We start from the raw sequence: 15422 nt of genomic DNA, 5'->3' as shown, positions 1-15422 counted from the left end.
AACTAGTGAGGAGAAGAGAGAGATCAGAAAACCTTCAGAAACCTATGTACAGTGTCAAATCCTTTTGCTTAGTGACTGAGAAGCTTGTCAATACTGAAGGTCTTCCTCAAATTGTCTACTAAACTCTTACAACACCTTGTCATGAAACGTTTCCCATGCAGTTAGGAGTTTCTTGATCACCAAGAAATTTCTCTACATTCTTCCTTATTTCTGTTTTCTATTTTGAGAAATGTTCCTCTGCTGTCCTACATTTGGACTTTGATTTATGCTCAGGCTCAAATCCATATGATGGGAGGGAGAGAAGGGGTTATTTTGGTATTTCAGACTTTTTATTCTAGTCCGATTATTCAATCAGATGGCAGATAGTGAGTCTGTCTATGTCCACTATAGAAACTAACACCATAGTGTAAGCTTCTTTCTTCCCTGATGGGGAAAGAGGCAAAAAAACCACAGAATCAGGCAAGGAATTTGGCTTGTATGCCAGGAAGAATTTGCAAGCCATAGCAATTAATCTCATATATAAGTCTTTTCAGACTTTAATGTTTTGCAGAATCGTTTTTCATCCGTTGAGTAGTACTGTCACAGCACCAGAGATTTAGCTTTTACATATTTTCATTATGTAGTCTTGTGCAGCTCTCGCTGATAACAGTCATTTGAAGTGTCACTGCAACTGATGAAATCAGATGGGCCATGAACGGTATGGTTTGAAAGCTGTCACTGAGCTGTAGAACATATTTTTTGATTTTACAGTTGCTTCATAAAAGTTTAAAAACACCGCAAGATAATGTATATTCAGTCATTCAGTAATACAAATTGTCCTGAGAGATACTTTTTTGTTTGTTTAATATAGCTTTAGGGGTGCATTAGTTACTTTTATTAGTTAAAATTAACATCCATGAAGAATTTTGTGGTGTACTCTGTGGATTTAGGGCTCCTTTTTTGAGGATTGCTCAGTATAGTTGAATCACAGGATTTTTCAAAAATCTGTCTTTAATTGTCACAATGGGAGCTGCTGAGCTTTGAGCACTTTGAAAGCCAGTCCCTTCTGTGGTAGTTCGGAAATAAAAATTAGTGAGCTGTTCTAAAAATCTGTTTTCCACCTGATCTATTTCTTTTATCATGGATAAAGTCTCCATGAAGGAAGACTATAATCGATTAAAACTGTTTTTCCTTTAATTAAATGTGACACTGCTGGTGTGCTTCTCCATCATTCTCCCAATTATTTTTGGGAACAGCAGGAGACTGTATTTTTTTGGAGGTATGGCCCTCAGTATTCATTTATCTTGATTTTATGCATTGCATTCATGGTCCATTCCTATATGTACATGAAGTAAAAGTGGGCAAGACAAATCTTTACATGACTTTAAGAAATATAATCTTAGAAAATAAAATAGTACTAATCTTCCAGCTCACCCTGAGCAAGAGACTGCTTGGTATACATTATCAGTCCATTTAATTTTCCTGTATTAATTAGGAGGGGATGACTTCTTACTTTGTTAGAGAATGCTTGAAAAGGAAACAGTGCTACCAAATCATTCAGATTCCCTATGGAACTGGCTTGCAGAATCAGGCCCAGCATTTACTATACAGAGTGTAGAGAGGAGACTGTTCACATTTTTGTTTTCAGGATGTTCTTTTCTACGGTGCTTCCAGTTCACTACGTGTCTTTGCTGAAGAACTCTACCTCTCCAACATAATCAGTGTTGCACAAATGTCTTTCTTCTGGTCAAGAGGAAACTAATGGAAGTTCTTTCTTATTCTATGTTTTCCTTTATTTGCTAACTCTGTCACTAATAGTCATTAGTTAAAACATTGCCTGTCCATGAGCTAACACACTGTTTAAGCTTGATTATCTACAGAATAAATTGCAAGGGCAGACACTTAGCATTTAAACTTGCTTTTCTGCACTCTGTTATATCCTAAGAGGAACAGTTCAGCCCCTTCTAGCTAGGTATTTTACTGTTCAAAAGCAAAGCAAAAATTATCTTGGGGGAAGGATAACTGGAATAAGAGGGTTCACAGTGGCTGGGATACCTCCCTTGGACTCAGCAGAACCAAATATAATGCTCTTATTTTCACATTTTCTGGATAACCTCTAGCAACTTCTAAAATCATTACAGCACATTAGCTCAAAAACGTGGTGGAAAACGTAGTTTCCAGCTAGCCATGGCATCCACACCTTATTTTCTTTAACGTATGGAAAGAAGTCTTTGGGATGCAGTATATGCGAGAGAAATCAGAGTCACTTGTTGCCCTTTTTAAAGATAGCGCATAGTTCATTTTGCTCTTGCTAGGCCCTGTGAGGTTAATGTGCTCAGTATGACTTTCAATCTTTCTTTGATCCTGAGTGACAAGGATAAGGTAATGAGCACCATGTAAATATAGACTGCTGCTCTTTTGACAAGAACCAGGGAATGTAAATAGACATTAAATTTATATGTGAATAATTTTTAACTTGCTATCAAATAAGTACCATTGAGATTAAGATAGTAACAGAAAATGACCATGTTAATGTCCCAATTTAAAAACAAACATGCAAAGCCCATAGAGGAGAAATATTTCTGAATTTCTCAGAGTATTAGAAGTGCTGCAGAGGACAAAATAATGAAAATGACTTAACAGACGACTTCTAACTACAAGAGGCTTTAACAACAAATGGGCACATCATAAAAAAAAAAAATCAATACTCAGGAACACAGAAAATGGAGATGGAAAAGATATATTAGGTCATATTCTGCATCTTCTGCTAGAGTACAGTTGCTCACTGCAGTATATCTTTTACCCAGTGTAGCCTTAAGTTGTTCAAAGCAAAGGAAATTCCTCTACTTCCTTTGGGAGTGTCTGCCGCAGACTGGAGATCTCACTGTCAAGGGATGTTTCCGGATGTTTAACTTAAATTATGCTCGTTTTCCAGCCATTAGTGCTGAAGTTCCCTCCTTGGTGTTTATACTTTCATAAGCACCTTGCCATCATAGTCCCTTCGAGATTGTTTGCTCATTATACAAACAAAAGGCAACTCTGGAAATCGATAGAAAGCAGCCGGGCAGGGTGGTGCTGTTAATCCTAGCTGCTAGAATAGCAACGTGCACGTATCTACACTTGCATCTTTCTCTGTTCCTTGATTAGTAGAGCACCTTTCTGGTAGGATGAATTAGCTGGAGGGCTGTGTTTGACTGCACTGCTTCCAAACCAAGTACTTAAGGTATTGCTGTCTGGCATTGTGTTGGAAAATATATACTTACCCAGATTGGAATGTGCAGAACCAGAGTGTAACAAGGTAAACAAAGCCATGGCTGTTGCCATCCAAGTTTTTCGGGATGCTTTGAGAGATGACTATTTCTAGAAAATTCTGTAGATCTTAATTTTGTGTGAGAGTAAGTTATACATTTTGATTAACACCTTCATTTAAGAGAAACGATGAGGAAAGATGGGATGTGTAGAAGCCAAGCTTTTATGGAGGGAGGGTTTGTGTAGGAATACTTTGCACTACTCAATCCCTCGCATTGGTACTCTCCAAAATTTCTGTGGGCCTTCTAACTGAATCACTTAAAAATTCCAGCTGTAATCGCTTCACAGGACATGCCCTTCCCATTCGTTATCACATCATCACTCTGAAGCAGGCCAGTTTCAATGTTTTGGCATCTACAAGTTCATTTAATTGTACCTCAAAATGGTATTCCATTGTGTCCAGTTAGATGGATGTATTGTGTTAAAAGCATTCAAATGACATATAACAGCATATTCACAAAATGCAGAATGCTTTTCTTTCCTTGAAACCTTCCCTTGAGGATGCCTTTTTTTCCTATAGATCTTTTCACTGTCTTTTTCTCCACCACCACCTTTAGCTCCACCCTGTCACACAATTTTCCTGTGTCTTAGAGTCTTGCTGCCAGATGAGGACGCTGGACAGTGGGATTGGAACCTTCCCCCTCCCTGACTCAGGGAACCGATCTACAGGGCGACACATTTCTAAGCAAGAATCAGCCTTGGAAACAGAAGTCCTTACACCATCTGAGCAAGTTCTTCTTTCAGCTCCTTCAGTAAAAGCCAAAACTCTTGAGCGAGAAGTGCCTTTGACAGCTAAGAGCCAGGAGCCTGTGGAAAGCATAATTAGTCACTCAACATCTGATCCAGCCATGACTGCCAAAGGTATAAGACCTTTTCAAAGTCGCCTTCCAAAACCAGCTTCCTCAGGTAAAATGTCAATTACACTGAAAATCATATTATTTCCGCCCTGACGTCTGTTTTGATTAGAGAGAAGTCCTATAATAGCGATAATAGATAACAGAAAAATTAAATGCAGAGCAGAAGATATTCTTTCTATGAATGCATAAGGTTAACAAGTTTGTGACCTGAGCGGTATGGAAATTTTGTTACGCATAATGCTTATCTGAGGAAGAAAATTGTGTTAAATACTTAAATCCTTTTCTCAAGAAACAGTACTTGAAGAAAAAATGTATGCCAGCCCTGGAATTTGACTTGAGTAAGAATGCAGATATTCAGGATCTGACTTTGTGGCAAAGCACAAAGTATAGCCATGTTGTGGCATAGAAAAGGTATAATCATAAAGATTTGCTTTTGAAACCAGATTCAGACTAAAGACTCATTTAGCCTCAATGCCTAAATTCTGTCCCAGTGAATATACGGCTTTGACAACAAACAAGATTTGTTACTTTACTGCATTATACAAATACATTTCTATATATAACGTAAAATACTTTACTTTCACTTATCAGCTACATGTGTGTTGAAACTATATAACAAAAGTTCACTGGGGAATTAAAGTACTAGCAATCCACCAAAGCACCGATACATAACTTCATATGAGTAAATAGTTCCATTGAATTCTGTGCAGTTTCTCATAAATGCACACTGACCATTTGTATACTTTTTTGAAGATTTTTGAGTTATTAATATGTATGTGGAAAACATTAGAAATCATTACATATGGAATTTAAGATGGAATTTTTCATAGTCAGCATGATAGATATGCTACAAAACACAGTAAAAGCAATTGGTTTAATGGAGAAGGGTATTGTTTTATCTTGAGAAAATGCAATGTCATGCATTTATTTGGGTAATGGTTGTTAGCAGTTTATCAGAATAAGTATTTATTGCTCCTATAGAAGTTGTGAGTGTTTAACTTGCATAAATCTGAAACACACTATCTGTAAGAGAGATTCCATGTAATTAGCATGTAAGGGTAAAGTTTAGTTTAGGCCATCAAATATGTGTTCTGCTAATGAGCTCATATATATTAAGCCTAGGAGGAAAGAATCCTCTTTTATATGTTCACAAGATGCATAACAGAAGAATTCTAATTAAACATCTTAGAACTTAGTTGATATAGCAATATTCCCAGTGCAGTATTGTAATGGTATAATAGGCAGCAAACACACAGTGTATGCTTCATTGCAGACTCCCCTACGTGTTTCAAATCAAAGCTAAGTAAAAGGTAAATTAATACTTGGTATTTTTTAAATAAATATACTGTTAATTAATGGTACAGCTAAGAAAGATTCAGAAGAGAAATCTTAGTTATAGATTATATGCTACGTGCTTGAATAGCCACATGTGTGACCTCAATTCAGCAGTGTGCTACAGAGCCCGTGATTAAACACTGTCATTATAACAAATTGAACAGAAGCTGCAAGCATTGAATTGTTTCATAAGAACTCTGTAGCAGTAAGATTGTTCTGATCTTAATGCTAATATTCACTGCACCAACCTTGTAAGGTTTGTATCTTAATTAAATTGTCATGAGGAGATGTTAAAAAAAGAAGTAGTATACATCAGATGGTCGGGTCAACTCATTCTTTACTGGAATACTTTCATTCGATTCTTCTCTCCTTGATGTTCTCATCCAAATTACAATTATCACTTTACTTCATATGCACCATATATCTTCTTTGATGTTCCGATTTTACATAGTTGCAAATATAGCAAATAAAAAGCCTAGCTGATATTGAGAATTTCTGTTAGAAAAGTACTTCTAATTATATTTATGTTAGCAGGCTGTTCTCTCCCTGAGAACGTAAAACAGCGAAGTAGATCCTACAATGCCTAGGAGTAGTAATTGAATGTTGTTTCTTATTTGAAAGAGTATGTATTTTAAAACTATTAGAGGGATTTTAATCCATGCCTTTCTCTTCTCTTGTTAACTAGAAAAGGCTTTGAATCAAATTCTGCTGGACTGGCTAGGATTATTCCAGTAAGTTAGGAAGTTGTTCCTCTGAGTAGTAAGATATTATTTGACATAATGAATGTATCATGACATGCCCCTAGTTTTTACTGAATTATAGTTGAAACACTGTCATGAAGATGCTGGTGAGACCTACAATTTAAATAATGTCTCTCTTAATTCAGGAATAATTAACCTTGCAAAGCAAAGCGAACAAGTACCAAGTTCTGTGACCTCTGCCTCATTAGAGCATACAGAAGGGACTGTGGAAAATAGAAAAGTTCTTCCGGAGTGGACCACTAAGAAAACTGCCAAAACAAAGGTATAAATTAAGAAGTGTCATTGATTAAATATGAGATATATTTTGTGGTGTAAAGAATCAGAAATGGTGAATGTTTATAGCATAGCAGGAAGAGTAACTAGCAGTCTAACGGCTACATTTACTGTCTTGCCCTTCATATGCAATCTAGTTATTTATCATTAAAAATAATAATACAGCACTTATGGTCCTCGTGGTTTACAAACATGTTTTAAGTAAAATCCTCACAGTCATTTTATAAAGAAGGAAATGGAGACCTTTTACCGTTTTTCTCTTCAGGAAACTTGAGCCTTCTTGTTTGCTTTCCATGAGATTGGGATTCCTTTTTTTCCCCGTGCCTGAGTTTCCTTGTCTGTATGGCTGTGTAGTAGGAATGCTTGAGCAGGCGTACTATGAAAGCAGCGTGAAAGGGAAAATACTCTTCTTAACATGTTTCCATGTGGTTTTTGTTAATCCCTGCAATGGTGTATCTCTCTTTCAATCTCTTCATGAAAACTACAAAAAGAGCCAACAGGCTCTTTTATGCATATACCTGTGTAAAAGCTACTGCTGATGGTTGTCAAGTTTTTCATATTCAGGAATGCTAGGCTGTCAAGCCCCACGAGGGGTGCAGGGTCAGCAGGTTAGCACAGAATGAAAATAACTGTATCAAGAAGCTGGGATTCGAGCAAGGAAATTGTCAGGCTGCCAGCTAATAAGCTTTATATTACAAGAGGCTAAAAACATTCTGTTGTGTAACTTTTTTGCGTGTCTGCTTTATCCAAGTTATTTATCAGCTGGGGTATCTCACGTTTGTATTAGAATAGAAACAGAGTGATAAAGTTACTTGTTTTGTTGCCAAACTGGTGGTGAATCCTCTGTAGCGCAATAATATTGGTTCCCAAGTAACAATCTCACCAGTGTGGTCTTCACCTTGAACGGATTGTGACTGACCACCTGCAGTCCCAAAACCATCTAACACATGGTACCTGTGTTACTGCTAATTAGCCGGCCCAACAGTCAGAAGATCAGTGTGGGTGAAGCTAGCATGTACATGTCTCTAAATGGCTTTGGGACTACAGCTGACTTCCACTTTCCCAGTTCTACAGGTAATGTTGGAGATACCTGGCTACATGCAGGTATCCTCAGATCTGGTCCACTCTCCACTAGTATGTGCTTCCTATGGATGTCCTTCTCCATTAGTAAAAACTGCAGTGTGGATGGGAAGATGGGGAAATTAATACCAGTCTTTGAAAAACAGGATTAAAAACCGTACTGAGCTACTGCTAGGCAATTGAGGTTAGGATAGCAGGTGGTATTTGTACCTGTAGATGCCAATAACTGAGCAGTATCAGCCTTAACTTCCCTGTTTCATGGGGTTTATTGTACTGAGCTGCTGCTCCTGAAAGGTTTACGCCTTCAGGCCTTCCATGATTAGCTGTCCAAAGCTGTAAGCACTCCTCCTGACTCCCAGAAGTAAATCATTAGTGTTGCTTCCTGAAGATGAATGGGATGGGAATCAGCTGGGAATTAAGGGCTCTCCAGCACTGTAATGTAAGTGCCAGGACCAGGACGTGAATTTAGGAAGAGTTTAGGATTTACTGATACAGAAAGCATGAGTATTGTCTATGAGCCATCCTAATTGTCTCTAGAACTGCTTGCAGCACAATATTTGTTGTGTGATAACTTTGCACGTTACAGATGCACTGTATTGAACATACTTGAGAAGTTTCAAAATTGAACTTGGTGGATCAAATTACCTGAAAGTGTTGGTAGATTTAAAAACAATGTTGCAGTGAAAAATATGGTAAAATCTAGACTGTGTCTTCCAGACTAATGCAAGGAACTTAACAGGACAAGTATGTGTTATTTCCCCATGTCAGACTGATAATTACTTATTTGAGGGATAAGTGGTTAGTTAGACCAGTAATTCATACTCTTCCAGTTGAACTATCCATTTTATATATAATTTTATATAATATATATAAAATATATACACACACACTGCATGATGAATATAAAGTGTTCCACTCCTAATACCATCTTCAGCATTATTTTGATATATATGCATCATCTGAATGACTGCAATACCCTTATTTGTGCAGGACAGAGCTCTGAGAGTGTGTACTTATTCTGGAAGCAGCAGTGACACTGAGCCGGAGCCAGAGTATGAAACAAATTATTTCAGAACTGCAGAGGAGACCTATATAGAGTTAACAAAGAACAACAAACAAGGTAATTGAAAATTTGTACCTAAAAATGTACATCCCTCATCTCCACTCTGACTCAGCAGCTGATAGTGTCCTTCATTGAACTTTCTGTCCAATTTTCACTTTCTAGCCCTAGATCTTACTTCAGACTAATTTTCCATTAGCTTTTTATTATGTTTTGCTTTTTGTTCGATCTGTGTATCTTTTTTCCTTTCTTCCACAGTTTTGCTAGCAGGGGCTTAACTTGTAGGTTTTTATGCATAAATCCCTGCAGCTAAGTAAAAAGAAGTCTTCTGTTACATTATTACAAAATTTAAAAGGTGACTATAAAGATAGTTTCCCTTTTTTCTTTTTAATTATATTAGCTAGTTGAAATAACCCGATGATCAAGGCCAAAGTTTTCCAACCTGCCACAGTGAGGTCTCTCTCGTTGTCCTGCAGGTACATGTTGCAATTTCCAAGTATCAAACCTTTTTGTGAGAATTGATGGCAATGTGAAATTTGCTGAATTCCGGTAGATAAAAGCACATTAAATGAAGTTCTTGAGATAATAGTTTTTTTGTGTTTAATAACCCAAGAAATTGCTGTCTTGTCTTGACCACCAGCTTGCCCATGCCGAAAGCTGCCTTTGAGTGCAGATGTGTGCTCTCTGGGAGGAGGAAGAGAGCGTGGCATATATATCCTTGCCCACACAGCTGATGGCAGACCTGCAGGAGATAAATTCTGATGAGTGCAAAGGCCAGTGCAAGGTCTCTGCACCACAGAAGTCCTGAGAGCTTAAGCGGTACTTCAGTGATTCATAAGATTTGTGCTGACCCTCTGCACGGCAGCGAGCTTGACCCAGCAGAGATTAGCACCTACAGTAGACAGCACAGGGATGAATGCATTAAAAACACCGTGGATGGCTGGATACTGTTGACAGACATACTGTGCTCTTTAGTGTCTGCTGGGAGTTGGACTTAAACATTTGGCATTTTCAGAGCTAATCCATTTTTTGTGATTCCACCACAGTGAGAGCACAGTAGAAAGCTGGGACTCTTTATTTATATTAATCCCATAACTTTATATTTTTAAACTGTACTAAATATTGCAAGTCATTCAGCTCAGCCCATAAACACTTCTTTTCACAGATTTTGCTTTTAAAAAATCATATTCTAATACAAGTGAGATGTATTAGAGAGGTAGATAAGCATATTTTTCTGAATTGATCACGATTTGCAAAGAAAAAGAATTTTATCTTGTCTGAGTGGTTGCATTAAATGGCAGCAAAATCCAAGTTTAATGATACCTAAGCATGACTTGAAGTCACCAGTTTACATAGAAAATCATTAATCTTGTGTGTATGCCTAATTCAGGGGCTGGTTACAGAAATGAAATTAATAATTGTGAGTAAAAGTAAATTATAAAGCATTATTGCAAAAGTATATTTGCTGTGGTCATCCCTTATGGTCAGGATTTCTTTTCTGTGCTCTATATATACAGTTCTTACATTCTATTAATAACAATACTTTATTCCATTCTGTGTTCAAAAAGCTCCCCTTCTTTATGCACACAAGTGATATAACCTCAAAGATCCACATGAGGTTGAGGCAGGGGCTGCAGCAAACCAATTCATAGAATATATTTCTGTATTTATACATATTTATATTTATTAGAAGAGTCCCCAAAATATTAATGAACTTCCACTGGTTGCACAATTCTAATGTCGGAGTGATTTTCATTTCCACTTATGAGCAGGGAACAGAAAGACTGACAGACTAAGTGCTGATGCAAAGGGTATTAAAAGTCAATGATAAGACTTTCATTGATTTAGTGGGCTTTGGATGAGATTTCTAGTACACTGCCCAATCTCATGGAGAAGGTCAGTAGATTAGCAGGGAATAAGTCAAATACTCCAGGTTCTTCCATTTCAACCATGGAAATGTTTTTATTCCAGTTTCATGAAGGTTTTATCCTGATGTATGATCCTGTTGGAGGCACTGGAGACAGAGGCTCATCTAATGCTTTAGTTTATAAGGTAGAGTTGAAGTTTCTGTAGAAGGAAGTGTGCAGGAAGAAGCTAAGGGTCATGTAAGCCTCTGCCTCCTGTGCATTTTCATGAAAGTACAGAAATTTCTTTGTTTATGTTTTGGTCTTATGATTGAGTTTTCAGACTTGGACTTGGAAACTGAGGAACATTCCTAATGTTCTCGTATTACTGTAGGATCTATAACAAATGGGCAGGGGCTGTTTCTTACATTACTAGTTGTATTCATTAGCTAAAATGTAGCGAAAAAGAAAGAATTATCAACTACAGTCAAACTGAGAGGCATGCTAAAGGGACTTAGCACATCTGCCATGTAGGGCTATTAAGAGAGAAGAACAAAACCTTACAGCAGTAGAATGGGGTCAAATTCACCATCTCATCTCTGAGTGAAAGAAAGAAAGGAAACTAATTCTGGGTTTCTCCTTCACCTTGCATATTAAGCATGAACAATCCTCTGTATATGCTTTGATTGGAGAGTTTGGAGCTAGAATGTTACTGCTTTTATTACATTGACTCTCAGATAGCTTAAAACATTTGAAATACATTTAAAAATTCTAAAATTACAGTACAGCGCATGTAGATTGCATTTCATCAATTAAATATGCTATGATAACATTATTTTTAACATCTCTTACAGCTAAGCAAGAAAAACAAAATCAGAGAAAGTCATTTCTGGGGAACCCGATGTCAATCTTGGATTTATACCAACACAGTCTCTATGGCCATTTTGGAGAGGATGGACCTGAACAATTAGCGCATTACAGTTTAATTGAGCAGCTGAGTGGAGCTTCCAGTAAAGACAGCAAAGGCAAGGAGAGCACAAGTGTGAGTTACTGTGATTTTTATCTTACTTCTTATTTTCTTCATAATTATTTTTGCCTCTTGTTGTTTCCTCAGTGTCCTAATGATTACAAAAAAACAGGCAGACTTGAAAAAAACAACTTGACCTGCAGAAGAGTAAAGACCTAAATGTTTTTAGAACAGAATGTTACATTCTGATGTTCATTTGTCATAGAATTGGACTTCCAATATTGACAAGTAGAGACAGACTGGAACTAGCACTCTGACATTAGACAGGAACTGAAATTTAAGGCTAGCAAGAAACCACAGAATTTATCTTTTAAGGTCATTCTTTTGCGTATAGTTAGATAATATATATAGCACAACATGTAGTAAATGACTTAAACATCTGAAGTAGTATTCTGGAAAATTCAAATGAAATGATGCTATGGAAGTCGGCTATCTTCTATCTTCTTTTGAAATAACTTTTGTTGTTTGCTCTAAAACTTATGATTTGAGAGTTTTAAACATGATTTTGATGAAGATCAGTCCTGATCTGATATTTGGATCTTGACACTAAACTGAAAGAGATTTGTTTTCTGCGCTTGGTTCATGTGAATCCATTTGCTGTTTCTGCCTCTAAAAACATTGAACCTGACATCATGCAATCTCAACAACCCTGAAAAGCCACTTCTTGGCCCGCTCTTTTCCTTCCCCATTCTCATGCCTTCTCCTCTCATCATCACACTTCTTTCTGACTTTTTCTGTCCTTTGCTCTAACAGGCCTGTTGTTTTGAACAGAGACACCCAGCCATGATTCACTGTAATCATTTTGCCTCCAGATTCAGTCTTTCCCCAGATCCTCTCTCCTTTTTCATGATGAAAAATAATTTTTATCTCTTCCCAAACCCGAGTTTTCAGGTTCAGAAAATGATTGTGCATTTTAACTTCAGAGGTGATTAGCTCTACCCAAAGTTAGACTCTTACAGCTTTTAGGAATCTGGGCCAAATGTGCAGAAGGAATGTGTGGAACAAACTGGCAATGCCCCTGTTTATCCCAACTGTGCTGGCATGAAAGACCCGCTTAACTGAATATTAAATTGACTCACACACTTCAAAAGAAAAGTCCTGAAATGTATCTGCCCCATTTCCCCATCAACCAAATTTTACTGCTACCCAGAATATGATTCAGTTTGAATGGGTCGTATTAGAAATAATAATTTTAAAGAATCTAGGTTCATAGTTGCAAAGAAGAAAAGGAAAAGAAGAGGTAGCAGAAGAGTATTCAAAAGGACAGATGAAGGAAAATAATTCGAGCATTCACTTCATTTCTCATCTTGAACTTCTAGAAATTCATTGATTAATTGTGCAGACAAGATTAATTATATAAGTATTCATATACGTGTGTGTGTGTATATATATCTATATAAATCAATTCTGCTTTCTGAATGCCAAGGTCTTTCGCTATTAATAGAGAAATTAGATTTGATTCCACTGTAGAAAAGTAGCTCAGAGTTGCATCTACTTTCAATTCATTCTTCTTGTGCATTTCTTGTAGATGACACCTCTGCTATGTGCCTAATCAGCATCAAAACTTAAACAAAACTTATTGAAAAAAAACCTTAGGATCCTTGTTAAAATCCATCATTAAACTAGAAGGCATCAGGTATAACTCAGCATTAGAATTTGTCATGCATTGCTTTGGGGAGCTTTTGAGATTATTTTTTGAGGATCTGAAGTAGCTCTCAAAACAGCATTGCCTCTCAGTGAACAGTGAAAGCTCAAAGTACTAGAGATTTGCCTATTAGTATTAAGCTTTTTAGAATCACGAGTGAGAAGCCGGAACCATGAAAAGCAGGTTGCCCTGAACTCCTTGTTTGAACCAGCATGGCATTTTTTTCTCTGCTGTAATTTCTCCAACCCAAGAAGATCCACGGTCTGTTTAAATTAGAACTGTGTGATCTGGAACATTACTCACAAAGAAAGGGGGACACCAGACACTCAGGCACTTATGGTCACAATTCTAAAATAAAACAGATGCATTTTGACAGGGGAAAAAAAATGTAGCTTTCATGCAGAATATCTGGCGTTCTGAAAAACGAGATGCTATGTGCTTTGAATTTCATTTCCAAATGGTGTGTGTGAAGTCTTTTAAAAAAAAAAACACCAACCAAGTGTCGTGATGGACAGAATGAGTTTGCACTGCTTGTCGGAAGAGCAGTGTGCTGTATCAGTCCCTCAGCCCAATTAAATTGAACTGTACAGCACCAGTACGACAGTGTCCTCAGACTGGGTGCCCTAATGAGACGTTCTGGCAGAACGCTCTGCTAACCCAGACTTATTGTCATTTGAATCATCTCCTTCTCACTGAACATATCCACCAGTCTTACCCCCAAGGTAGATACACAACATGTTTTATCAGCAAACAAAATATTGTACAGAAGGAGTTTCAGAAGGGAAACAACCAACGGGCAATCACTATGATAAAGGGGCACTGAATGCCCTGTTTGAGGAATCAAAAAGGCTTTTACACATTGAAAGGAGAAATAGTTGTTGTTCTGGTTTCTCATCTGCCAAATCTTAAACAGCATCCTGAATAAATTCTCTTGGCAGTAAGACCAATTTGATGTCATTATTTTGACCTGGGAAACATACCCTGCAATAATGTCATCCTTTTGTACACAGCAGGATTTTGGACAAGAAAAACTAATGACAATTTCAAAGAAAGGAATAAAATGCATTGAATCTTGGACATAAAACTTTCACTGAAATTAGCAGCTATGGTGTGTTTTTCTCTATAGGATGTTGAAAACTAGAAATAATATTTTTTTTATGTATCAATGGAATTAATTTTAATTTAACAGCAACTTCTCTGATATGACAAAACACATGAAGCACCTGATCCAAATTCCACTACAATCAGCCCACGGGAGACACCAATCCGGTGAAACTTCAGTGAGGCCTGCATGAAGCAGCTGTTCCTCTTCCTTGCAGCACTAACTGGTAGTGCCTTGAGCAGTTTGCTGATGTCATGAGTGCTACTATAATAATGCAGTGAAAAATTATTTCACATTTCAATTAATTTACTGCTTAGACCTTTAAAGCTCAGTGATTTATTTTTTCTTTCAAGAATTCAGAAAACATGATACATTTCGCTCACTCAGGCCTATTGTTGATTAACTCATGATCAAACGGCACACAAGACTTTATTTTTATTGTCTTTGGTCTCTAGAAGTAATGAGTTCGTCAAATATTTTGTTATTTAATCACTCTTATGATCCCGAAGCATCATGGAAAATTTGTGTTCTTCTCTATCCTTAAGCAACTATCACATACTTCTCTTCTGTATTACAGCCCTTCTTGCTTTCTCTTGTTCTTCTGTGTTACTCAATTTGAGTCACCATCAAGGCACGTTTGTATTTTGGGGTGTGACTTGAAGAGCACTTTAAATAAAAGATCCTTTATGGAAGGGGTCAGTCCCCACCACAAGTTTCTAAATCCTTTTGTTTTGCTCTGGTTATGATGAGAAATCTGCCATTTCTGTCACAATTACAGCGTTAGCTGCATCAACAGTTCAACTAGGGGGCTCACTTAACAAAAAAGGCTTCTATGTGCAAGGTGAAGTTATGGTCTTATTCAAAACTGCAGTTTTTGTGTTGTGCAGATGATTTATGAAGATCAAATGTTCAAATCACCATGCCTTGCAATTCACATAGATATTAACACCTGCTGGCAAATACCGGAAAAGGAAAAATTGTAGAAGTCACTGCTCTTTTGGCTACACTTACAAACAGGACTGACGTGGCAGCATTCCCAAATAAACTCAAGGTTGTTAATGGCAGAGAAAGCTGATTGGAAGTTAATGCCATATGATTGACTCATTGTGCTCACGAGCCTTCTAGTGCATCATACTTAACAGATTGGGTA

General features: G+C 37.2%; 1 protein-coding gene across 7 annotated transcripts in view; it reads left to right on the top strand.

Annotated features, from left to right (window-relative positions):
* NCKAP5 (NCK associated protein 5) overlaps positions 1 to 15422 on the top strand; it is a 418402-nt gene that overhangs the window by 378596 nt on the left and 24384 nt on the right. For 6 of the 7 annotated variants that reach the window (XM_069861526.1, XM_069861528.1, XM_069861529.1 and 3 more), the window contains 4 exons: positions 3880 to 4194; positions 6367 to 6503; positions 8585 to 8714; positions 11353 to 11540. In XM_069861526.1, the coding sequence (XP_069717627.1) occupies positions 3880 to 4194; positions 6367 to 6503; positions 8585 to 8714; positions 11353 to 11540 (770 nt within the window). Of the gene's footprint in view, positions 1 to 3879; positions 4195 to 6366; positions 6504 to 8584; positions 8715 to 11352; positions 11541 to 15422 lie in introns of those variants that run through there. The other variant, XM_069861532.1, reaches the window with a different exon arrangement.

Source organism: Phaenicophaeus curvirostris, chromosome 7, assembly GCF_032191515.1.
Source record: "Phaenicophaeus curvirostris isolate KB17595 chromosome 7, BPBGC_Pcur_1.0, whole genome shotgun sequence".
NCBI classification, from domain to species: Eukaryota; Metazoa; Chordata; class Aves; order Cuculiformes; family Cuculidae; genus Phaenicophaeus; species Phaenicophaeus curvirostris.
Note: the sequence above shows the minus strand (reverse complement) of the source record. Positions and strands in the feature narration are given on the sequence as shown.